The sequence below is a fragment of the Diaphorina citri genome, unplaced genomic scaffold (assembly GCF_000475195.1).
Source record: "Diaphorina citri unplaced genomic scaffold, Diaci psyllid genome assembly version 1.1 scaffold1360, whole genome shotgun sequence".
NCBI classification, from domain to species: Eukaryota; Metazoa; Arthropoda; class Insecta; order Hemiptera; family Psyllidae; genus Diaphorina; species Diaphorina citri.
Window position 1 is genome coordinate 41,328 of NW_007378787.1, and position 24,637 is coordinate 65,964.

Below are 24,637 nucleotides of genomic sequence, written 5' to 3' on the forward strand. Positions count from 1 at the left end.
CGACGCTCTTCCGATCTTTTTAATTTTAATTGTATGAAAAATTCCTCGTCACTCAAAAAGATTTTGTACCTATTTCATAGATGTAATGTCTACCTAGAATCACTGCATGTGAAAATCATGAATGCACTTCATTATTAATGTTTACTCTTTTCACTATACTCGTATTTTGGACGTTTGCCTTTTTGTTTGCATGTTTTGTTCGTTTTGTTTTTGAGCTTGTGACAATATTGCTTACTTTGGTTGCATGCTTTCAACACAATCATGCATGTGCCAATTTTGCTAACCAATATCTTAAAAGTTGCATCTAGATCCGATGGTATTGTGATTTTATTATGCATGCCGCATTTCAACTTTTGTTCTGATAACCTCCTAGATGTGACCATTGAAAAGTCGAACTGGTCACTTTTTTGTTCGCGCCGTCACCTTTGATTGGTTGAATCGAAGGCTTTCTACTGATGACAAGGGAATCAAAGGATTCTTAATAGTTACAATGTCACACTGTCAATTTGATCACAATAATAATAACACCAGTCCTACTGGTGGGGTAAAGAGACTTTAGAGTCCTACTTACTGTAGCAAAGCTCCCCCAGATCCAGGCTGATTCCCAAATGGGAAGTGGTTTAGTTTGTACAAATCCAAAACATAACCTTATTCGCCACAAGGTTATCTTAAAAAGACAGGAAGATTTTCCACCTCTACGATTTTTTTTTTAGTCCTTCTCGAGCAGTAAGTATAAATAACTTCTCTTATTTCTTCTTTCAGAGGAGATACGATGCACTCAAGGACACCAAACCTCCAAACGACGCAGAAATGACCCTCCAGTTCCTCAAATCCGCCATCTTCTATTTCCTCACGGACCCTGTCAATGCCCAAGGTCACCTAACGGCCCTCCTGAGTATTCTGGGCTACAGCGACGCCCAGAAGGAGAACATTATGAAAACACAGGCACATGCTTGGAAATATTCCTACTACTGACCTGGGAAATATTCATATTCTTTTGACCTTGGAAATATTCCTAGTAAATAGTAAGAAATATTCCTACTAAATATCTACTAAGGAATATTCCTGATGCTCAGTTGTAGGCGAATGTACAAACTGTATCTTGAGAGATTATACGATTGAGGACTTGTTTTATACTTTGAACGATTTCTCAGGATGTCCTTAAAAAGGACTCGAGTGAGCTTTTGAGCATTATATTTATTATTCTTATTACATTGAGCTTGGAAAGATTCCTGTTATTATTGACCTTGGAAATATTCCTACTAAATACTAAGGAATATTTCTATTAATATTGAGGAATACTCCTATTAATACTCAGGAATATTTCTATTAAAATCGAGGAATACTCCTATTAATACTAAGAATATTTCTATTAATATTGAGGAATACTCACTCCTATTAATACTAAGAATATTTCTATTGGTATAAGGAATATTCCTTACTATTTAGAATTTAGAGGGAATATTCCTCATGGTCAGTTGTAGGAGACTACGACTGTACAAACTGTATTGAGAGATTGTACTATTCAGGAAAATTTTACACTTTAAATGATTTCTCAGGATGTCTTAAAGAAAGGACTCCAAGTACTCCAACAAGTCCTTTTTTTACTCCAACACCTCTGGGCATTTTATTTATACATATTTTATATCTTAAATATTGATTGCTTATCCTGGTCTCATAAATACGATTACAAGGGCGTTTATAAGCAGAGACTTGAGTTATATAAATAGTAAGTTGTTCAATGATCCTTGCATTGAGAAATCGTTTCACAAAGAACTCAAGGAGTCTCTCAATTTACAGTTAGTCTTTCCAAGCATTTTTTTTTTATTTGGTCACTTTATTTGCTACCGTTTATAAAGGTTTTATTCTAACTCAGTATTTTAACCGCTTTATTCAATAATATTCGACCATATTAAAACTATTCTAGTCACAATTTATCTTTACGGGATGCAAATGAGGTCCAGTTTTCATTTTGTTTTTTAAACTGATGGTGCTCATTTTGTAGAAGGAAATGTTGTGAGACTGTTCTTCAATAGTTGTTAAGCTGTAATTTGTCGAATTTCTTTTCGAGGTATTTTCATTTCTGCGTCCTTTTTGTGTCCGTTTTCTGTTTAATCTCTCTTCTCCTTCTTCTCTACAATTATGTTGTGTTTCGTTTTCAGTCAATTTTTACTTTCCTTATCTTCAAAGTTATGTTTTCTTTTTCTGTTAATCTGTAATTTGTCGAATTTCTTTTCGAGGTATTTTCATTTCTGCGTCCTTTTTGTGTCCGTTTTCTGTTTAATCTGTCTTCTCCTTCTTCTCTACAATTATGTTGTGTTTCGTTTTCAGTCAATTTTTACTTTCCTTATCTTCAAAGTTATGTTTTCTTTTTCTTGTTAATCTGTAATTTGTCGAATTTCTTTTCGAGGTATTTTCATTTCTGCGTCCTTTTGTGTCCGTTTTCTGTTTAATCTGTCTTCTCCTTCTCTACAATTATGTTGTGTTTCGTTTTGAGTCAATTTTTACTTTCCTTATCTTCAAAGTTATGTTTTCTTTTTCTTCTTCAAATCTATTAGATGGTGTTCACTTTTCTTTTATGAATCTTTCATTACGAGTATTTCTGATTGATTTCTAGATTTAGTTTGTTTTCCTCCCTCTTTCTCTTCTACCTTTTCGCTCCTTCATGTCTTCTTTTCCTCACTCCCCCCTCTTTTTCTTTCTACCAATCACAAGTGAGTTAGATTTTGATATACTATCTATTACCTATAATATTGATAGCTAGAGATATGAATGTTTTTATGTAGCACTAAGTCAAAATAGGTTACTAAAGATTTTGTCTTATACCAATTTAATACAGATCATTAATAAAAATTAAAATTTTATTGATGTACATTAAAGTTGTATTGATTTTCTTACTTCTTTTAGATTTCATGTGTGTGAAAGGAACAGAAGACTTCCTAGATCCAATATTTATTTCAACATGAGACTACAGACCCGAGGGTTGGTTTCACAAAATTTCGAGAACTTTTCAACCCTTGAAACTTCACTAGAAGACTTCCTAGATCCAATATTTATTTCAACATGAGACTACAGACCCGAGGGTGGGTTTCACAAAATTTCGAGAGCTTTTCAACCCTTGAAACTTCACTCTGATGAAAAATTAAACCACCTCTGTGTCCGAATGGTTTAGAACACTGAATCTGAACCCGGAGGGGCTGGGTGCGGATCCCGAGCGAGGCGGAAATTTTCTGACCAAAATTTTCGGTTTTCGGATAGGCATTCAGAAGACTTCCCAGATCCAATATTTATTTCAACATGAGACTACAGACCCGAGGGTTGGTTTCACAAAATTTCGAGAACTTTTCAACCCTTGAAACTTCACTCTGATGAAAAATTAAACCACCTCTGTGCCCGAATGGTTTACAACACTGAATCTGAACCCGGAGGGGCTGGGTGCGGATCCCGAGCGGGGCGAAAATTTTCTGACCAAAATTTCGGTTTTCGGATAGGCATTGTTTCCGACTTGCATAAAAAAGATGAAAAATCAAAACAGGTTCAAATCTTATTTTTAGCTGAATGTACAACGTTAAGTTATTTATTTCTCTATAAATAAAATTTGAATTTTGTTTTAATAAATAAATATGATTTAAATTTAAGAAGTAAATAACTTGATTTCAAAATAATATCTCTACTAACTACATCTATTCTAAGTTTATCAAGTTATACTAAAAGAGATTCCGCACTTTCCCATAGTTTTTTTTTTTTTCATAAACATAATTTTGCCAAAAATTGTGATCTACGCATGAGAAAACCCAAGAACGAGTATTATCGGTATCTATTTTTATCGGGGACTTAACAGTGGACACATCACATGCGTTCAAGCATACTCCATTTGTCAAGGATCTAGGTTTCGTTTTAAGATGTTTGATAAAAGGAACTGTAATAACGGAGGTCTCATAGTACCGAAATCGAAGAAAAAATGAAGACAGGATAGGAGAAAGCCAGCCGTTCCGAGAACGAACCTCACCTATTTAGGATAAAGTTTGACACGGGCGGGAATCGAACCGGGAACTGTAATAACGGAGGTCTCATAGTACCGAAATCGAAGGAAGAATGAAGACAGGATAGGAGAAAGCCAGCCGTTCCGAGAACGAACCTCACCTATTTAGGATAAAGTTTGACACGGGCGGGAATCGAACCAGCAGGATCTATATTTACTTTGTCGTTGGTATCAATTTAATTTGAAGAATCGGGAAGTGCAAAATCTCTCTATTAATCAATCTACACCAGGGAGTTCAAACTTAGGCTGCGCTACCACTGGATCAGATCAGAGACAATATCTAGTGTTCACATAGGAGCTATGTGTATGGCTTCAGAATTTTTGGTACAGCAAAAAATTCGAAAGCCATCAATTTTGTCAGACTAGAAATCTCTGAAGGAGATGTAGAGACTAGGTAGCTAGGTAGACTCCATTGCAACCCGAAATCTGATCCTGTGGCACCGCAACCTAATGGCGAAATTCGTGTGTTCTGGAAAGGAACAGTTTGAAAATCACTGATCTAAATGATAAAAGACTAGGGATCCTAATATTAAGAACATTGTTTTAAAAAAGTACCTAACTAATAGGTTCACAGAGCCTTAATTAATTGTCAGATTTTTATAACATTTACGAGTATTTGTTCATCTACAAAAGAAAAGAGAAAAAAAAGTAATTTTTATAACCCTGATGAATTAATTGAAAGTACCTATTTTTTTTTTGAGTAAAAAGGAAAGGGATTTTATTTTTCATAAAAAAAAGAAACATCTCCAGAAAACATCACACTAGGGAACCCCTGCTCCATCTTCGCTACATTTCAAACCTGAAACCCAAAAGCAAAAATTAGCACTTTCTGTTTGTTTGATAGGGGTTTAACGTCCCTCTATGTTTTCAAGTGATGGAGTTTGCATTCTCTATTCTACCACAAGCTACTCACTTTCTCACATTACTCTCACCCAGCCTGAGTGGGGCCAGGATAAACTAACAGCATGCGATCAACCACGCGCAATTTTGCTCAACTGCAATGATCCTTTGAGAAGTGGCACATTCAATGTGTTCAGTTTAATACTAAATGGGCTCCATCATCTACTTACCATACTCCTCCGTCTCAAAGTTACTCAGGGCAGCAGGTTCCGTCAACAGTTCGGTAATCTTAGTCTCACACGTTTCCACTCGCTTCACCATGTCCGTAATCCTTTGCTTCTCCTCATCCAAAGACTTTAGTAGTTTGTTAGATAATAATAATAAAACTTGAATAAAACCATTAAAAATATTATTATCTGTTTATAAACAAAAGAAAGTACCTTTTTAAAAACTCTGTTTGACTCTAAATGAGTTTCCACTGTCAGCATACCTTACCATTTGCAATTTTCACTACTGATATCTAATTGATACCTACTTAGGGATTAAAAAAAAAAAAAAAAAAACAGTTTTTATCGACCAATCATTTGCCATTTTGCAATACCTACAACGTTGAATATTTCAACCAAGTGGTAAGTAAGTCAACACACCATTGAGATTTGATCAGTTCCATTTCCACCGTATATCGTATGGAAGGGAGAGGTATAATTACCAGGGGTGGAGTGAAATAGATTATGAATTGAGGATAGCCACATTGTACTTACTTATCCCCTGGATCTTCCGTTTGGGATATGTCAACTCGAAGTCCTAGAAAAAAGACAAACGTTTTAAAAGGTCAAGTTTGGATTTCACCAATACTTTTTCAGCCCTTAAAATAGGCCTGTCAAGCTAACATCCTGTTAAGTTCCATTTGATTAGTATAGGCTTAACAGGGCTGTCAAGCTAACATCCTGTTAAGTTCCATTTGATTAGTATAGGCTTAACAGGGCTGTTAAGCTAACAGCCTGTTGGGGGCCAAAATGTATGTTGGTAAAACCCACAGTAAGTATATCGCAAAGCAACTTCGCTTTAAGCAAATGGTAATCTAATTAGCAAACCAACTTCCGTGGATACTATGATTGTACGCCGAAGGTTCCGAGTTCTATTCCCGGTGGGGTCGAATTTTTTTCGGCTCTGTGCTTGGATGAACTTAGCCTCGTGAGGATAATTGAGGTTCTTCTTTGAATGGGTGTAGCGACTAGTGGCGTCATTACCAGTGGGGAAAAAAAAAATCGATGATAATAATTGTTATCAGTGTTACCTATCACTGTCTTAGTACTTACGTTTTCTGCTAGGTTCGCTTTCAGATGAAGTCTCAGGTCTCCTTAGAAGATTTTCATTGCTCAACATGGAGTCATTGCTACATTTCAAACCTGAAACCCAAAAGCAAAAATTAGCAATTTCTGTTTGTTTGATAGGGGTTTAACGTCCCTCTATGTTTTCAAGTGATGGAGTTTGCATCCTCTATTCTACCACAAGCTACTCACTCACTTTCTCACATTAAACTCACCCAGCCTAAGTGGGGCCAGGATAAACTAACAGCATGCGATCAACCACGCACAATTTTGCTCAACTGCAATGATCCTTTGAGAAGTGGCACATCCAATGTGTTCAGTTTAAAACTAAATGGGCTCCATCATCTACTCACCATACTCCTCCGTCTCAAAGTTACTCAGGGCAGCGGGTTCCGTCAACAGTTCGGTAATCTTAGTCTCACACGTTTCCACTCGCTTCACCATGTCCGTAATCCTTTGCTTCTCCTCATCCAAAGTGACTTTCTAACCAACTAAAACTTGAATGCCAGCCTAGTTAGCTTAGTTGGTAGTGCGTCTGCCTTGTAGGCGCTAGGCCACGGGTTCGATTCCCGCCCGGGGCGGATTTTATCCTGATGGGATAATGTTCGTTCTCGGAACGGCTGGCTTTCTCCTATCCTGTCTTCCTTCTCTCTTCGATTTCGGGACGATAAGACCATAGCAGTTACAGTTCCCTCTGTCAAACCTCTTAAAAAAAAAAAAACCTACGTCAATAGTTTGAAGAGACGCCCGGCATAAATCAACACGGAACAGAGTTTTGATGTTTTAATTTGAATAAAACCATTAAAAATAATATTATCTGTTTATAAACAAAAGGAAGTACCTTTTTAAAAGCTCTGTTTGACTCTAAATAAGTTTCCACTGTCAGCATACCTTACCATTTGCATTTTTCACTACTGATATCTTATTGATACCTACCTACTTAAGGATTTAAAAAAAAAAAAAAAAAAAAAAACAGTTTTTGGTACCTATATTGACTCTAAATGAGTTTCCACTGTCAGCATACCTTACCATTTGCAATTTTCCAATTTTCACTACTGATATCTTATTGATACCTACTTAGGGATAGAAAAAAAAAACAGTTTCTATCGACCAATCATCTGCCATTTTGCAATACCTACAACGTTGAGTATTTCAACCAAGTGGTAAGTAAGTCAACACACCATTGAGATTTGATCAGTTCCACCGTATATCGTATGGAAGGGAGAGATATAATTACCAGGGGTGGAGTGAAATAGATTATGAATTGAGGATAGCCACATTGTACTTACTTATCTCCTGGATCTTCCGTTTGGGATATGTCAACTCGAAGTCCTAGAAAAAAGACAAACGTTTTAAAAGGTTAAGTTTGGATTTCACCAATACTTTTTCTGCCCTTAACAGGCCTCTCAAGCTAACATCCTGTTAAGTTCCATTTGATTAGTATAGGCTTAACAGGCCTGTCAAGCTAACATCCTGTTAAGTTCCATTTGATTATCTACCATTTTTCTAACAATTTTATTTTATTTAGTGTTGGTGTTAGATTATTTTACGTTATATGGGTGTAGATCTTCCAATCCAATGCCTCATGCCTTCTCTTAAATTTAAAGTCTTCTTCAACCTTATCTCTACACCTTAGATTTAGCCTCCCTCTTGTTCTCTTTCCCTGTATTTTGATATACTTATTTGATGGGGATTAATAACCACCAAGAGTATTTAGTGTTGGTGTTAGATTATTTCATGTTATATGGGTGTAGATCTTCCAATCCAATGCCTCATGCCTTCTCTTAAATTTAAAGTCTTCTTCAACCTTATCTCTACACCTTAGATTTATTTAGTGTTGGTGTTAGATTATTTTATGTTATATGGGTGTAGATCTTCCAATCCAATGCCTCATGCCTTCTCTTAAATTTAAAGTCTTCTTCAACCTAATCTCTACACCTTAGATTTAGCCTCCCTCTTGTTCTCTTTCCCTGTATTTTGATATACTTATTTGATGGGGATTAATAACTACCAAGAGTGTCAACTCGAAGTCCTAGAAAAAAGACAAACGTTTTAAAAGGTTAAGTTTGGATTTCACCAATACTTTTTCAGCCCTTAAAACAGGCCTGCCAAGCTAACATCCTGTTAAGTTCCATTTGATTAGTATAGGCTTAACAGGCCTGTCAAGCTAACATCCTGTTAAGTTCCATTTGATTAGTATAGGCTTAACAGGCCTGTCAAGCTAACATTCTGTTAAGTTCCATTTGATCAGTATAGGCTTAACAGGCCTGTCAAGCTAACAGCCTGTTGGGGGCCAAAATGTTGTTGTTGTTGTTGTTTTCAAATGCTCGGAGTTGACTATTAGGTCATTTTCCCTCGTGCATCCCAATACTTTGCTACCAAGTTCAGGCTTAACAGGCCTGTCAAGCTAACATCCTGTTAAGTTCCATTTGATTAGTATAGGCTTAACAGGCCTGTCAAGCTAACATCCTGTTAGGTTCCATTTGATTATTATAGGCTTAACAGGGCTGTTAAGCTAACATCCTGTTAAGTTCCATTTGATTAGTATAGGCTTAACAGGCCTGTCAAGCTAACATCCTGTTAAGTTCCATTTGATTAGTATAGGCTTAACAGGGCTGTCAAGCTAACAGCCTGTTGGGGGCCAAAATGTAAGTTGGTAAAACCCACAGTAAGTATATCGCAAAGCAACTTCGCTTTAAACAAATGGTAATCTAATTAGCAAACCAACTTCCGTGGATACTATGATTGTACGCCGCAGGTTCCGAGTTCGATTCCCGGTGGGGTCGAATTTTTTTCGGCTCTGTGCTTGGGTGAACTTAGCCTCGTGAGGATAATTGAGGTTCTTCTTTGAATGAGTGTAGCGACTAGTGGCGTCATTACCAGTGGGGGAAAAAAATCGATAATAATAATTGTTATCAGTGTTACCTATCACTGTCTTAGTACTTACGTTTTCTGCTAGGTTCGCTTTCAGATGAAGTCTCAGGTCTCCTTAGAAGATTTTCATTGCTTAACATGGAGTCATTTCTACATTTCAAACCTGAAACCCAAAGGAGTTGCAATTGGGAAAATATTATTAATAAAAGGTCGATTCCTACGTAAAAAGTTGTGAAAAATCCAAATCTGAGGTCAAAACTCCGAAAAAGTAACTTTAAAAGGTCAAAAATTCACCTCTATCTTGCCCACAGCCATCACGGCTCTCCCAAAGTCAACAGAATGAGAATGCCGAGCAAATCACACTCCTGAGTGAGAAGATCAATAATCTGGTGAGCGAGGCAGAGAGAGTGGGTATGGAGGGAAGTGTGGAGAAAGCACAGGGCCTCATGAAGCTGTGTGATCAACTCAAGGAGGAAAGGGAAATGTTGAGGAAGCAAAACGACAACAACCATTGGTCTCAGGTGAGTCAAACATATTGTTTCATTAGTAGGTTTGCAAAAAGCTTAATTTTTTTCTGAGCAATTCCAAAAGATTATAGGAAACAAATGGTAAAACAAATCACACAACAGAACAAAATGCCAAAAGTTCACTGGTTTTGGCGGACTGGAACTTACTTTCCATTTGAAACAATTGATATTGATGTTTGATTTCAGACAGTGGAATTGGCGGCAGCTCAAGAGAAACAAATGGAGGTGTGCACAGTATGTGGTGCGTTCCTCATAGTAGGCGATGCCCAGTCGGTTTAAACTTTGACTACCAATGTCATTGAATGTGAGACAAACCTGTGGAAAACAATCAGGACTAATGATTTATTTTTGTTCTAGAAAAATAATAATACATATACAGGGTGTACACCAATGTATGAGCCACTCAAATTGCTCTGAATCTGTTGGAGTTTTTGAAAAATTGCAAAAAATGAATGAATACCTAGTCCATTGTACATGAAATTTTACGTAGAATAATAAGTAACATGCAATAAAAAATTGGGGTTCTCATTTAAAATTTCAATATTGCCAAAAAGTTATTTGCAAAAATCAAAGTGATGGGTTTTTTTTTTATTTTTCAAAAACTCCAACAGATTCGGAGCAATTTGAGTGGCTCATACATTGGTGGACACCCTGTATATATATAAAAAAACATTAATCAAACAATGTGTAAACCAATAGTGTTACTTTCTGTGTAGATATGTTGATCCACATAAGACATTATGTGTGGACATTCATTATTGCAATACAACCAGACTATATTCTATCCAACCCTACCTTGTAAGGATGCAGGAAACTCAGCCCGTTTCTTAGCATCCAGCTTGATTTTGAGTCCAGGAACAATTTTCTCATCAAAATGTTCCATGGCCATGGACGAAATATCTCTCAACTCTTGAAGAAACTCATGTCCTTTCTCTGTGATATCAGTAGATGTGTTTACCACTTTGAGGACCCGAAATATTTCATCTATCACCTGCAAAGTAGGTATAGGGTAAATACCTATAAGCTTTAATTACCTACCATTTATTGAAATTTTTTGAGAAGGTTTCTGTAAGTGTGCTGGATAGCGTATTTGTGTTATGTTTCCTGTCTTTGATCAATCTTTTTAGTTGTCTTTCTAATTTTTTGAATTTTGGGGGGATCTGATATTTTGATGTGTACTGAGAGTTGAAAAGTGAGGCGATTTTACTTTCATTTGTTATAGTCCTACCTTTATGGATGAAGGGTTCAGGGTGGTTCGTGATTTGCGAACCACGCTTATATCTCAGAAACGGCTGGGAATTAAGGAATGAAATAAAATCAATCTTTGGCCCCCGACTAAAATAGTCGGGGGCCAAAATGTAAGTTGGTAAAACCCACAGTAAGTATATCGCAAAGCAACTTCGCTTTAAACAAATGGTAATCTAATTAGCAAACCAACTTCCGTGGATACTATGATTGTACGCCGAAGGTTTCGAGTTCTATTCCCGGTGGGGTCGAATTTTTTTCGGCTCTGTGCTTGGGTGAAGTTAGCCTCGTGAGGATAATTGAGGTTCTTCTTTGAATGGGTGTAGCGACTAGTGGCGTCATTACCAGTGGGGGAAAAAATCGATAATAATAATTGTTATCAGTGTTACCTATCACTGTCTTAGTACTTACGTTTTCTGCTAGGTTCGCTTTCAGATGAAGTCTCAGGTCTCCTAAGTACCTTTGGTATTGAATGTACCTATGTTTGTCTAATTCCTTATTTACGGAGGCGGTTCTTAAAATACTGAGAAATATTTTTTAAATTAATTTAAGCAAAAACAAAACAAACTGGAGGTTTTATCATCACGAATTTCATCAATAAAGGTCTTATCATCCCGAAATCGAAGGGAGAAGGAGGACAAGATAAGAGAAAGTCAGCTGTTCTGAGAACAAACCTTGTAAGTTTAGGATAAAGTCTGGCCTGGTACGGGAATGAAACCACCTAGCATATAAAAAAAAAAAAATCAAATGAGCAGGCAAGCGGCTACCCTCCAATCTAAAAAATAAAAAAATCAGTCCCAACAACATTGGTCTAAGCTACCTTTTTCTTAAACAGTGCATTGGCTTTGGTGAGATTCCTGATTCGGTCACTTTGATTCTGCATGCGTTTTCTGAGGAGTGCAATCTCTCGGTTAGTCTTCAAGTAGAGGCCGTGGAATACAGAGTGGTGGCGTAACATTTGAGCTCCTGGGAGAGAGGATAATTGAATAAATGAAGGTAATAAAGAATTAAATTAAGAACATATCAGAGTATAGACTCTGAAACTCTCCAGACATTACAAATAATGTATGCAGATTTTTTTCTTCTTTTTCAAATCCCAGTACATACCTAGTTATTTACCTAGACCAAAATTTAATAGTTTAACATTCTGTGTGCACATGGTGTAAAAAGTTAAGGATGAAGCCAAGTCCTTTCAGCTCTGAAACTCTCCAGACATTACAAATAATGTATGCAGATTTTTTTCTTCTTTTTCAAATCCCAGTACATAGTTATTTACCTAGACCAAAATTTAATAGTTTAACATTCTGTGTGCACATGGTGTAAAAAGTTAAGGATGAAGCCAAGTCCTTTCAGGAAAAGGGCCCCAGAGTAAATCAACAATCTCATTATTGCAATACAAACAGAGTATATTCTATCCAACCCTACCTTGTAAGGATGCAGGAAACTCAGCCCGTTTCTTAGCATCCAGCTTGATTTTGAGTCCAGGAACAATTACAACTTCAATCATTTCCTCTATCTTGCCCACAGCCATCACGGCTCTCCCAAAGTCAACAGAATGAGAATGCCGAGCAAATCACACTCCTGAGTGAGAAGATCAATAATCTGGTGAGCGAGGCAGAGAGAGTGGGTATGGAGGGAAGTGTGGAGAAAGCACAGGGCCTCATGAAGCTGTGTGATCAACTCAAGGAGGAAAGGGAAATTACAACTTCAATCATTTCCTCTATCTTGCCCACAGCCATCACGTCTCTCCCAAAGTCAACAGAATGAGAATGCCGAGCAAATCACACTCCTGAGTGAGAAGATCAATAATCTGGTGAGTGAGGCAGAGAGAGTGGGTATGGAGGGAAGTGTGGAGAAAGCACAGGGCCTCATGAAGCTGTGTGATCAACTCAAGGAGGAAAGGGAAATGTTGAGGAAGCAAAACGACAACAACCATTGGTCTCAGGTGAGTCAAACATATTGTTTCATTAGTAGGTTTGCAAAAAGCTTAATTTTTTTCTGAGCAATTCCAAAAGATTATAGGAAACAAATGGTAAAACAAATCACATAACAGAACAAAATGCCAAAAGTTCACTGGTTTTGGCGGACTGGAACTTACTTTCCATTTGAAACAATTGACATTGATGTTTGATTTCAGACAGTTGAATTGGCGGCAGCTCAAGAGAAACAAATGGAGGTGTGCACAGTATGTGGTGCGTTCCTCATAGTAGGCGATGCCCAGTCCCGTATAGACGGTTTAAACTTTGACTACCAATGTCATTGAATGTGAGGCAAACCTGTGGAAAATAATCAGGACTAATGATTTATTTTTGTTCTAGAAAAATAATAATACACATACAGGGTGTCCACCAATGTATGAGCCACTCAAATTGCTCCGAATCTGTTGGAGTTTTTAAAAAAATTGCAAAAAATGAATGAATAGTCCATTGTACATGAAATTTTACGTAGAATAATAATATGCAATAAAAAATTGGGGTTCTCATTTGAAATTTCAATATTGCCAAAAAGTTATTTGCAAAAATCAAAGGGATGGTTTTTTTTTTATTTTTCGAAAACTCCAACAGATTTGGAGCAATTTGAGTGGCTCATACATTGGTGGACACCCTGTATATATATAAGTATATAGTTATATATATAAAAAAAACATTAATCAAACAATGTGTAAACCAATAGTGTTACTTTCTGTGTAGATATGTTGATCCACATAAGACATTATGTGTGGACATAAAAGCATTGATCAAAACTGTCTATGCCTACCAGAGTGTCCATCATTTACTAACAAACCACAAGACATTGGAAACTATCTTACCAGTCTGCACTTGGAGATTTCATCATAACTGAGGAAACTGAAGATTTTTTCAAGAACCAAGAAAGGCATGTGAACAAGATTGGTAGCACCTGGAGATGTCATTTTCACGTTTTTGGATGAAAATCTGCAAACAGTAAAGGAAAATGGACTGTAGAAGGTAACAAGCTGAACCCGTCCCTCCGGGAATTTTTTAGCCCGTAGTTTAAATGATTGTGGTTAAAGAAAATCAGTACCTATGTACCAACCCAATTTGTTCAAAATTCAGTTTATTATTATTATTGATTTGATTTTACTTTCATGTAATGATTTGAAATCAAGACTAGAGCCCATTCTCCCTTTATTCCTTTTAATGTTTCCCAATAACTACCAGTGTAATGTTTGAGTCACCCGTCCATTTATTGGTCTTGCTTGGCATAGCTTAACATAGGTGATGCTAAAAATGGTCTTAAATTATCGACTGAAGGGTTATCTAAAACTTTCTCATTCTCACTTTGAGTTCATTGGTCGTTGTGACAAATTTCAAGATCAGAACTCATTTGTGTGAGAAAATGTGAAAAAAATCCCCCAAAAACCAATTTTTGGTTTTCTGGACAAAATTTGTACCACCACTTTTGTGTTCCTGGTAAAAAGACCTTTACCTAATTTGATATATAGGTCAACCAGGTTTGGATAAGTCCTTCTATGGGAACAGACAGACGACACTGAAGCAAATACAATAGTCTGTCCACTACTTATACCTTTTTTTTTTATTAATAAAGGAAGGACAGACTAAAAATAATAGGCATCATACCCAATTATCATTTGTTAGTTAAATGATAGGTGAATCTGAAGATTAGTTTGCTCTCCAGAACTTTGGTTTTGGCTACAAATTTTACGAGTGGATGCCCTATGCACTCAACCTTTGCTATTTCATTAGGAAGGGAAATTTCTGGCAGGTATACTCTCTGTTTAAATTCCCAAAGCCATACTACAGTACTCTATCCAAATAAATTTTGGTTATTGACTCAATGTAGATGTAGACCTAGGGCTTATGATTATTTCGATATGAACCTCTAGACCCAGGGGTTAAATAGGCAGGCAATTACTTACAATTCGGATATGATTTACTAGGGTTTCACTCCAAAGTATGAAATTATTTGTTTTGTCTGGCCATTGAAGACCAATTTGATAAGGGACTTGGTAGTCTTGGTACTGATGAGTTCTTGTAGTATAAAACTGTAGCTCTTCTTCATTCACACTGATTTCAAAACGTAAAAGCTAATACTTGGAACAAGAACAACCCACTCAATAGGAGATAGAAGTTACCTGTCTTCTTCATTCACACTGATTTCAAAACGTAAAAGCTAATACTTGGAACAAGAACAACCCACTCAATAGGAGATAGAAGTTACCTGTAAAGGAATCGTTTTTAACGTGAAAATTGACGTTATGTTTAGCTTTTGGTCCAACCATATTTTCTACCAATTGACTCACAAGTTGTGCCAAATTCCTGTCACTTCACCATTCTAATTTGAGTTTTCATTTTCAGCTCTGAGGTAAGCTTTCTTAGTTTTCTTTGTTAGTTACCTGTTACCTCCTTAAAATTACTAGAAGAAAATTTGAAATTTGAAAAAGCAAAAAGTAAAAACCAGGAAAAATTCAAGAACCAAGAACAAACAGAAAAGAAATCACAACGTTGTCAGATTTACAGATTTTCCAATCACGGAGGTGAAATAGTTGTGGATCTACAAAAAAGTGAAGCTGGAATTCGCTCTTGAGTAGGCTGTGTTGTTGACTTTGTGTGGTCTGTGCTTTTGAATTTTTCCAGTTTTCCTTTTCCTTCCGATTTTCCGATAGAATTTTTGAACTTTTCCTTTTCTGTTTCTGCTCTGCTTATTTCTACTTTTCAAATAAAAAATTCTCATCCGAGGATCCAAGCCTTAGGGAAACTGAGGACCTCTAGAATCCGACTGTCCATTATTTCAAGCCCGTAATCCTTGATCTTCAGTGAAGATAAAGCCGTAAGTACTCCAGTCTTACAATTCATGTTCATTAGAATAGCTCTTGTACTGGTGAAATTATTCTAACACCAACTGACCAACCAGTCTCAAAGACTTGAGCACCAAGACCTTCAGCACCTAGTAAGCACTTACAAGTACCTACTCATAGGTCTAATAAAGCTATGTTGCTAGGTACCTAAGTACCATTATTATTCAGAGTTACCATTGTTACAACAAACAATTTGGGGCTCAATATCTATCTCAGTTTCTTTTTCTTGTTCATTCAGGTGCTGTATACAGTATGGCAAAGCATGCAGCTGCAGCTTTGCTGGACGAGTTGATGGGGAGACATCGGAATGCTGCACCACATGAACAGAACAGAGAAGTGCGGTGGGAAGATCCAGAGGTGAGAAATAGTTAATTCAACCTCAGGAGTATAATAATAGAAAGTTAGAACCAACAGGATGTTTCTTCTGATCCTTGTTGACGTCATGTGATAAAAAAGAGGTTTGATAGAGGGAACTGTAACTGCTAAGGTCTTATCATCCTGAAATTAAAGAGAGAAGTAAGACAGGATAGGAGAAAGTTAGCAGTTCTGAGAACAAACATTGTTCCATCATGATAAAATCCACTGTGGGGAGGAATTGAACCCATGGCCTAGCACTTACAAGGCAGATGCACTACCAACCTAAGCTGGCTATGTGATCCTTATTCTCTTGTATTATTTCAGTTCTGCAAGTACTTCCTGGTCAAGTTCTGCCCTCATGATCTGTTTGTCAACACACGAGCTGACCTAGGTGCCTGCACCAAAGTTCACGATGGGTGACCACGTCACCGTCACCATTGATTTTCAACTTCAGTGAAAAAATTAAGCAACCTTGCTTGTGTCAATATTCAATAAACAGATCAAGCAATTTTGCTGTATTTCGGTGTTCTGCTGGGGAATTGGCTTCCCCAACGTTATTGAGATAGGAATAAGGTAAATTTTAACTGAACTATTTTTTTTACCTTGTTTTAGGCATTAAAATACGTAATATTAAGTTATTTAATGTGTTTCAAACTTACTGTTGAGTTGTATCTTTACAGAATAAACTTGATTTTCTAGGAAAACGAAATACTACTTTATTTTCGTTATCTGATTTGCCAGGCGATTATATTATTTTAATAGTTCTGTTGATGGGAATCAGTCCCGCTCCCTCCACTCAAGAAAATAAAATAAGAAACAAGAAAGTGTTATTCACTCGTGAAGCAAATAGTCAATATAAACAAAAGTAAATTGTATTCAATATTTTTTGTAATTTACAACCTACATAAACAATAATAAAAGATCGGGGCGTACCTTAACAGTTGTGCATATCTCGAAAACTTCTAAGAAATCTTTTTAAAAAGATATGGACAGATGAATTTTTTATTTTTCGCTAAGGTACACCCCATACAAGTTTTACTTTAAGTTGTCTCTTTTTTTTTCTGAGACAAATAATGAAAGTCAATAGAATAGAAAACCGTATGCCTACCGTATACTACTAAATTAAGCGATTGTAAGAATTAACTTGGAACTGATAAAATAGCTTGTGCCTCAAGACGGGAAAATCGAAAGCAATCGGGCCATAAATGAGAACACGAATTCGCAAACGTTTTATTAGATAGAAATAACGAAAATAAAATTTGACTTAAGGGGATTAATTTAATAAATTCTATACTTGGAGCTGAAGAGATGTCTTACTTTAATCCATGAGTTGCTTTAGGTATAACATAAAAAATAATTTGTATTTGCAATCTACAAAGGTTCTAGTTTCTAGACGTTTTGCCTATTGAACTAAAAAAAAGAGGAAAAAAATGTAATGCTTTGTAGCAATGTCAAGTTCAAATTTTTTAGCAGCAATGCTATGAAAATAAATTAATTTCACATTTGGCAAAGGGGCCTGTAGATATCTGTTTTAACTTTTAACTCAAAGGTAATTCTTACGCTCTGTAATCAAATGGCGTGTGCGTTGGAATAGGGGATTATTGCCTTCAAAGGCAGAAAAACAGGGTTTATATGAGTCGAACTTTTGGAATCAAAAGAACTCCAGGAGTAATTCCTGCCGAAATGGTTCTGCCAACAATACCTATGAGGAAGATCATTTTTGACCCAGTGTCAGCATTTAAATGAGAATTTTCGTACTTATCCCCGGAACTCTTGAACTTAACACTCACTTTTTTTTAGGATTGTTTATCTGACAAGTCTAAATTTAATGAGGTATTACCTCTGAGAATGATAGAGGTACCTAATTAAAATTCCTTCGTTTTTCCCCGATCTTCCAGACGAGACAAAGAGCGCAGTAGTTCCCGAGTCAAGGACAGCAAGGAGAGGGAAAGAGACAGAGATAGTGAGAACAGAGAATGGGGGATTATTGCCTTCAAAGGCAGAAAAACAGGGTTTATATGAGTTGAACTTTTGGAATCAAAAGAACTCCAGGAGTAATTCCTGCCGAAATGGTTCTGCCAACAATACCTATTAGGAAGATCATTTTTGACCCAGTGTCAGCATTTAAATGAGAATTTTCGTACTAATCCCCGGAACTTTTGAACCTAACACTCACTTTTTTTAGGATTGTTGATCTGACAAGTCTAAATTTAATGAGGTATTACCTCTGAGAATGGTAGAGGTACCTAATTAAAATTCCTTCTTTTTTTCCCGATCTTCCAGACGAGACAAAGAGCGCAGTAGTTCCCGAGTCAAGGACAGCAAGGAGAGGGAAAGAGACAGAGATAGTGAGAACAGACACAAACGATCTCATCATCATGGAGACAGGGAGAGGGAGAGAGATAGAAGTCGGGACAGGTAAGAGAATTGAACCCTCGACTCCCAAATAGTAAGAAAAAAATTACCACAAAAAACTGCATTTTTTAGGCATTTAAAGGCCAACTTAAAAAAAAAAAAATCAAACAGGTCATAATTCACTGATTTAGATGAGTATCAACCATAACTATATGTACATATACAACTTTGCTTACCTTCAGTGGTTCAATGGGAATTCACGTGCTATTGTCGCTAGCCAATTTCATGAAGAACGAACCTTATCTGTTTGGGATTGATTCCGCCCCGGGTGGGAATCGAACCCTCGACCCAGTACTTTACAAGTATTAATATTTTGGGTTTGTTGTTTCAGGAGACGAAGAAGTAGAAGTGGAGACAGAGATAGACACAGGAGAGACAGAGATAGACACTCTTCTCATAGAGACCGTCACTCAAGTAAGTTCAACACTCAACAATCAAGTAGTCACTCAAGTAATTTTAATATAATATTCACTCAACTATCAAGTAATGAAGAGCAGTCACTCAAATATTTTAACATTTGGTTCTCGAGAGACCTACGGCTCTCCAAAGGCCCGATCGAGCCCAAAATCCAATGAACCAATGTGTTTATATGTATGTGTTTAACATTTCTGCCATATTTCATCAAAAGTGGACAAACCGTTTGAGAGTTATCGCGGAACAAACAGACATACAATCTAAATCACTGATTTAGATGAGTATCAACCATATATGTACATATACAACTTTGCTTACCTTCAGTGGTTCAATGGGAATTCACGTGCTATCGTCGCTAGCCAATTTCATGAAGAACGAACCTTATCTGTTTTGGATTAATTCCGCCCCGGGTGGGAATCGAACCCTCGACCCAGTAGTTTACAAGTATTAATGTTTTGGGTTTGTTGTTTCAGGAGACGAAGAAGTAGAAGTGGAGACAGAGATAAACACAGGAGAGACAGAGATAGACACTCTTCTCATAGAGACCGTCACTCAAGTAAGTTCAATATTCACTCAACAATCAAGTAGTCACTCAAGTAATTTTAATACAATATTCACTCAACAATCAAGTAGTCTCTCAAGTAATTTTAATATAATATTCACTCAACTATCAAGTAATGAAGAGCAGTCACTCAAATATTTTAACATTTGGTTCTCGAGAGGCCTTCGGCTCTCCAAAGGCCCGATCGAGCCCAAAATCCAATGAACCAATGTGTTTATATGTATGTGTTTAACATTTCTGCCATATTTCATCAAAAGTGGACAAACCGTTTGAGAGTTATCGCGGAACAAACAGACATACAATCTAAAAAGAAAAATCGTCAAAGTTAAAACTTGGGACTCACTTTGGTAAAACATTTATTTCAGGACATCGGAATGGAGGCCGCTACTAGACAGCAAATGGAGAGGGGATACCAGTGCATCTTCTATTTTGTGTCTTGGTCAGTTATTATATCTTATGAGGTAAGTGCCAGTCAGATAACGAGTGATAAGGAATTTGGCCACACAATAAGATTAAGAATGTCCTATCTAACCTATTCGATTAGCCAAACTATGCTTAAGTAGCTAGCTTTTTCATGTAAGTACTTTCGAAAGGTCTTACAGTAAGTATACAAGATATTTGGTGATACCGAGAAATATACGTACCTCGCACAGGTGACCCCTCTGTATTATTTTTTTCTATTTATTTATTTATTTAAAGACAAGAATTGTGTCTCTTCAATATTTTATTTTTCAACAAATTAACGTTATCTCGGCCAGTTTAGGATTTTAAACGTTCCCTAAGGATGACTTAAAGAAGGGGGCGGAACATGTTGTGGTTCCTTGGTCTAGGGCCCCTAAAGAAATGATCTTGTTCAAAAGCCCGACTGTGATTTAGAACTCTGTTCTTTAATGACCTCCCTGAACTAAAGTACTTGGAAAGTCACAAATTTAATGATGACCCAAGTAATCAGATTACCAGACGTGTTAGGCACGGTATTTTTATGGGCTAGCATCATAAAAAGATGTGCTTTTCAAGTTTTAATGAATTACTTTCCAGTAACCTGCCTCGGTGGTGTAGTGGTCAAGACGCTCGCCTGGTAATCAGGAAGGCGTTGGTTCAATCCCAGCCGAGGAGTGACCACCATTGATTTTCAACTGCAGTGAAAAAATTAAGCAACCTTGCTTGTGTCAATATTCAATAAACAGATCAAGCAATTTTGCTGTATTTCAGTGTTCCTCTGAGGAATTGGCTTCCCCAACGTTATTGAGATAGGAATAAGGTAAATTTTAACTGAACTATTTTTTTTACCTTGTTTTAGGCATTCAAATACGTAATATTAAGTTATTTAATGTGTTTCAAACTTACTGTTGAGTTGTATCTTTACCTTTACAGAATAAACTTGATTTTCTAGGAAAACGAAATACTTGTTCCCCTATCTTTTTTCTCTTTATTGATGTATTTGAATTTATTGAGGTGGGTGAAGAAAAATCAATGCGTACATTTGGAGCCCTTGCCTATCTTTTTTCTCTTTATTGATGTATTTGAATTTATTGAGGTGGGTGAAGAAAAATCAATGCGTACATTTGGAGCCCTTGTTCCTCTACATTTGAGAAATGAACTGAACATAGAACAATATTATTAAATTATCAACCTCTCTGAGGTCTGAGATTTTGGGTGAAATTTTGGGGTGTCTGCAGTTTTTTTTTTTTTAATGTAAATCTCAATTTGGATTCTGGACTGTCTCTTTTATCTACATCGTTTGTGTCCAATATGTTATCTATTATTATGTTAGGTACGAGTAATGTTTCTGACACATGTAGAGCTGCTATCTTCACATCTCTCCAGCATTACCCGTGCTATTGTGTAATAAACTCTCAGCTATCAGGTATTTTATCATTTAAGTGCCCAGGTATTTATACTATTCTCTTACAAAATATGTTCCGCGTCCCCTGTCCTGAGCTATGTCGTGCGCTAGGAGCCACGAGATGAACTGCTCCCCTGTGAAACACTGCTTGTAGAGAAGGAGCTTCCATCTGGTGGGAGGAAGAGAACTTTGTTAGAGGAAGAAATAGTACATAGTTTCTGTAGCAGAAGTACTTTTTGGTAAGATTTTAAAGTCATTGTACAACTTATAAGAGTTTTTTTCCAGAACGAATCTTATCTATTAGGATACAGAAGACCCGTTCGGGAATCAAAGCTTCCATCTGGGGGAGGAAGAAAACTTTGTTAGAGGAAGAAATAGTATTTTTGGTACCAGAAGAACAAGATAACGATATTGGGGTTTAACGTGGGTTAACGTCACTGTATAACTGCTCAGATTTGTTAGAGGGAACTATAAAGGTGTGTCCAAACATAGTCGACCGCCCGTCGATCACGAGCTGAATCTATGTTGAGGCAGTGTGAACGGTTCAGTCGACATTGATCGATGGCCGGGCGACTATGTGTGGACACACCTTAACAACTAAGGTCTTATAGTCACGAAATCGAAGAGAGGATAGGATAGAAGAAAGTTAGCCGTTCCGAGAACGAACCTTATCTGTTTAGGATAAAGTTCGGCCCGCGATTATATTGCTACTTTTCCGTCTTGAAATGTTAATATCACATGCCTATGGTTAAGATTACGTTTTAATTCCGGTGGGGTTTAGTATAGGATCTTTTAGGGCCAGTCTTGATAATGCTTTTTAGGAAATTACGGACTTTTTCTTTTCTTTATAAGAGCAACAAAAAATAGTATTTGTTATTGGGTTAGCCTACGTTAGAATCATTCACACTTTCGTCAAGCTATACTCAGAAATCCACGTCCCTTCTCTTTTTATTTGCCATAAAATTCTACCCATCTTCTAACTGTCCTCTGTGTGTTTCTTTTCTTCTTCTTTCCAGATTATTTATTACTCGAGGTACGAGCATTCTGTATCTCACCAGTTATCTGAAACACCCTGTATTGTGACATTTGATACTGTTATGTTGCTACTTTTCCGTCTTGAAATGTTAATATCACATGCCTATAGTTAAGATTACGTTTTAATTCCGGTGGGGTTTAGTATAGGATCTTTTAGGGCCAGTCTTGATAATGCTTTTTATGAAATTACGGACTTTTTCTTTTCTTTATAAGAGCAACAAAAAAAAAATGGTATTTGCTATTGGGTTAGCCTACGTTAGAATCATTCACACTTTCATCAAGCTATACTCAGAAATCCACGTCCCTTCTCTTTTTATTTGCCATAAAATTCTACCCATCTTCTAACTGTCCTCTATGTGTTCTCCTTTTTTGTTCTTTCCAGATTATTTATTACTCGAGGTACGAGCATTCTGTATCTCACCAGTTATCTGAAACACCCTGTATTGTGACATTTGATACTCCCTGTATCACATTTTACGGATCTGATGCCAGAGGTTTTCAGCCAATCAGCTGTTGGAATGGACGTTGGGTTTGGAAGCTTGGAAGGAAAGATGCTGCCACAAGATATTTGGTGATACCGAGAAATATACGTACCTCGCACAGGTGACCCCTCTGTATTATTTTTTACTTTCTATTTATTTATTTAAAGACAAGAATTGTGTCTTTTCAATATTTTATTTTTCAACAAATTAACGTTATCTCGGCCAGTTTAGGATTTTAAATGTTCCCTAAGGATGACTTAAAGAAGGGGGCGGAACATGTATTGTGGTTCCTTGGTCTAGGGCCCCTAAAGATGTTTCTTGTTCTAGGACCCCTAAATAAATGATCTTGTTCAAAAGCCTGACTGTGATTTAGAACTCTGTTCTTTAATGACCTCCCTGAACTAAAGTACTTGGAAAGTCACAAATTTAATGATGACCCAAGTAATCACGCGTACACATACAACGGTTTAATAGTAACTGTAAGTGCCAAGGTCTTATCGTCTCAAAAGTGAAGAGAGAAGGAAGACATGCCGTTCCGAGAACGAACCTTATCTGTTTAGGATGAAATTCGCCTCGGCCAGTAATCGAACCCGCGACCAGCGCTTACAAGGCAGACGCGCTACCCTCCAAGCTAACTACATATACTGGCGAGATTATATTTCGATTTGTTAATTAATGTATCATATTGTGTACTTTCATTTCAGTCCCTAGCATGTGGTCTATGGTACTTGGAGCTAGGTGAAGGGTTCGTGGGTAACATATTCGTAGAGATGTACTTCGTGGAGAACGCTCTGAGACTGGGAATGCCTCTTATTATCTTCTGTGTGTTTGCCATGGACACGAAGAATGTATTCAGTCCTGCTATTAACAGGTGAGTTTAGTTTATGAGCCACAATCTTAAGTTATGTGCTATCAAGTTTATCAAAGTCATCTACTCATCTCCCATGTTGTAGTGGCTACTGCGCTCGCCTTGCACGCGGAAGACCCGGATTCGATTCTCGGCGGGGTCAAAAAATTATATCATGCGTATGATTAATTCACCGGGTATGGAGTTTGATATTCATACGCGACTTGAAAAAGTTCATACTGGATAAATGTTCACGCAACTTCAGAAATATTAATGTTCTTAATTGAGATGATTGATTCCGTAACTGGCTGTTGCGAGGCCCACTCAACTCCGTGAGGAAAATGATAGCGACCGGTACCAGCATGGTAGGTACAAACAATGTTAGGATTATTGAGACATTTTTGTAAAATCCTACAATGCTGCAGTGAAAATTTAGGTTTATAGATTGAGCAATCTGATTGGCTAAAAATATTGTGTTGCTCTGAGACTGGGAATGCCTCTTATTATCTTCTGTGTGTTTGCTATGGACACGAAGAATGTATTCAGTCCTGCTATTAACAGGTAAGTTTAGTTTCTTGTGGCCAATCTCAAGGTGTGTCCAAACATAGTCAATCGGCGTCGACTGAAACCGTACACTGCCTCGACTACATAGATTCATCTCGTCGATCGATGAGGTCGATTTTGTGTGGATATAGCGCTAGGTACTAGCTACTTAATTGGTTTAAAATTATCTCTTGTATTAAGCAATCGCTGCATTGATGGGATAAAAAGTTTACATTTTTGCAAATCAAACAACAGATACCTTGTAAGCGCTAGGCCGCGGGTTCGATTCCCGCCCGGGGCGGATTTTATCCTGATGGGATAATGTTCGTTCTCGGAACGGCTGGCTTTCTCCTATCCTGTCTTCCTTCTCTCTTCGATTTCGGGACGATAAGACCATAGTAGTTACAGTTCCCTCTGTCAAACCTCTTAAAAAAAAAAAA

At 37.1% G+C, this 24,637-nt stretch overlaps 4 protein-coding genes and 4 long non-coding RNA genes across 9 annotated transcripts; 5 read left to right on the top strand and 3 right to left on the bottom strand.

Annotated features, from left to right (window-relative positions):
• Positions 1–7,251: 7,251 nt before the first annotated feature.
• Positions 7,252–9,258, bottom strand: LOC113470047. Its single transcript, XR_003393254.1, has 2 exons — positions 9,161–9,258; positions 7,252–7,545 (listed from the first exon to the last, which is right to left on the bottom strand). It is a non-coding gene; the product is annotated as an uncharacterized LOC113470047 (long non-coding RNA).
• A 129-nt stretch (positions 9,259–9,387) lies between these two features.
• LOC103515515 (luc7-like protein 3) lies at positions 9,388–9,893 on the top strand. The gene is made up of 2 exons (XM_008480450.3): positions 9,388–9,608; positions 9,801–9,893. The coding sequence occupies exons 1-2, from the start codon at positions 9,501–9,503 to the stop codon at positions 9,891–9,893; spliced, it is 201 nt and encodes a 66-aa protein (XP_008478672.1). The 5' UTR covers positions 9,388–9,500.
• Positions 9,894–11,714: 1,821 nt separating this feature from the next.
• LOC113470048 lies at positions 11,715–12,352 on the bottom strand. The gene is made up of 2 exons (XR_003393255.1): positions 12,285–12,352; positions 11,715–11,825 (listed from the first exon to the last, which is right to left on the bottom strand). It is a non-coding gene; the product is annotated as an uncharacterized LOC113470048 (long non-coding RNA).
• Positions 12,353–12,564: 212 nt separating this feature from the next.
• LOC103515516 (luc7-like protein 3) lies at positions 12,565–13,122 on the top strand. Its single transcript, XM_008480451.3, has 2 exons — positions 12,565–12,804; positions 12,997–13,122. The coding sequence occupies exons 1-2, from the start codon at positions 12,697–12,699 to the stop codon at positions 13,120–13,122; spliced, it is 234 nt and encodes a 77-aa protein (XP_008478673.2). The 5' UTR covers positions 12,565–12,696.
• Position 13,123: 1 nt separating this feature from the next.
• On the bottom strand, positions 13,124–15,300 carry LOC103515514. Its single transcript, XR_541710.2, has 4 exons — positions 15,235–15,300; positions 14,758–14,973; positions 13,669–13,792; positions 13,124–13,135 (listed from the first exon to the last, which is right to left on the bottom strand). It is a non-coding gene; the product is annotated as an uncharacterized LOC103515514 (long non-coding RNA).
• A 170-nt stretch (positions 15,301–15,470) lies between these two features.
• LOC108253190 (luc7-like protein 3) lies at positions 15,471–18,075 on the top strand. Its single transcript, XM_017446712.2, has 4 exons — positions 15,471–15,668; positions 15,935–16,053; positions 16,378–16,469; positions 17,952–18,075. The coding sequence occupies exons 2-4, from the start codon at positions 15,949–15,951 to the stop codon at positions 18,073–18,075; spliced, it is 321 nt and encodes a 106-aa protein (XP_017302201.1). The 5' UTR covers positions 15,471–15,668; positions 15,935–15,948.
• A 255-nt stretch (positions 18,076–18,330) lies between these two features.
• LOC108253191 lies at positions 18,331–23,204 on the top strand. Of its 2 annotated transcripts, none has more exons than XM_026828194.1 (4): positions 18,331–18,471; positions 18,800–18,882; positions 19,810–19,905; positions 22,708–23,204. In XM_026828194.1, exons 1-4 carry the CDS (start codon positions 18,432–18,434, stop codon positions 22,930–22,932), a joined length of 444 nt encoding a protein of 147 aa, XP_026683995.1. In that variant the 5' UTR covers positions 18,331–18,431; the 3' UTR covers positions 22,933–23,204. The 2 variants fall into 2 exon arrangements, with proteins under 2 accessions (XP_026683995.1, XP_026683996.1); XM_026828195.1 differs by lacking the exon at positions 18,800–18,882 and adding an exon at positions 19,356–19,438.
• Positions 20,053–20,849, top strand: LOC113470051. Its single transcript, XR_003393258.1, has 2 exons — positions 20,053–20,097; positions 20,483–20,849. It is a non-coding gene; the product is annotated as an uncharacterized LOC113470051 (long non-coding RNA).
• Positions 23,205–24,637: the final 1,433 nt, after the last annotated feature.

What these genes read in the sequence shown, in the direction of transcription:
- LOC103515516 (XM_008480451.3), top strand. Translation starts at nt 12,697, where the DNA reads ATGGAGGGAAGTGTGGAGAAAGCACAGGGCCTCATGAAGCTGTGTGAT. An exon ending in ACAACAACCATTGGTCTCAG is followed by an intron (nt 12,805 to 12,996) that starts GTGAGTCAAACA and finishes GTTTGATTTCAG; the next exon opens with ACAGTTGAATTGGCGGCAGC.
- LOC103515515 (XM_008480450.3), top strand. Translation starts at nt 9,501, where the DNA reads ATGGAGGGAAGTGTGGAGAAAGCACAGGGCCTCATGAAGCTGTGTGAT. An exon ending in ACAACAACCATTGGTCTCAG is followed by an intron (nt 9,609 to 9,800) that starts GTGAGTCAAACA and finishes GTTTGATTTCAG; the next exon opens with ACAGTGGAATTGGCGGCAGC.
- LOC108253191 (XM_026828194.1), top strand. Translation starts at nt 18,432, where the DNA reads ATGGAGACAGGGAGAGGGAGAGAGATAGAAGTCGGGACAG. An exon ending in AGAGATAGAAGTCGGGACAG is followed by an intron (nt 18,472 to 18,799) that starts GTAAGAGAATTG and finishes TTGTTGTTTCAG; the next exon opens with GAGACGAAGAAGTAGAAGTG. An exon ending in CAGTTATTATATCTTATGAG is followed by an intron (nt 19,906 to 22,707) that starts GTAAGTGCCAGT and finishes TGTTCTTTCCAG; the next exon opens with ATTATTTATTACTCGAGGTA.
- LOC108253190 (XM_017446712.2), top strand. Translation starts at nt 15,949, where the DNA reads ATGGCAAAGCATGCAGCTGCAGCTTTGCTGGACGAGTTGATGGGGAGA. An exon ending in TGCGGTGGGAAGATCCAGAG is followed by an intron (nt 16,054 to 16,377) that starts GTGAGAAATAGT and finishes GTATTATTTCAG; the next exon opens with TTCTGCAAGTACTTCCTGGT. An exon ending in TGCACCAAAGTTCACGATGG is followed by an intron (nt 16,470 to 17,951) that starts GTGACCACGTCA and finishes CCGATCTTCCAG; the next exon opens with ACGAGACAAAGAGCGCAGTA.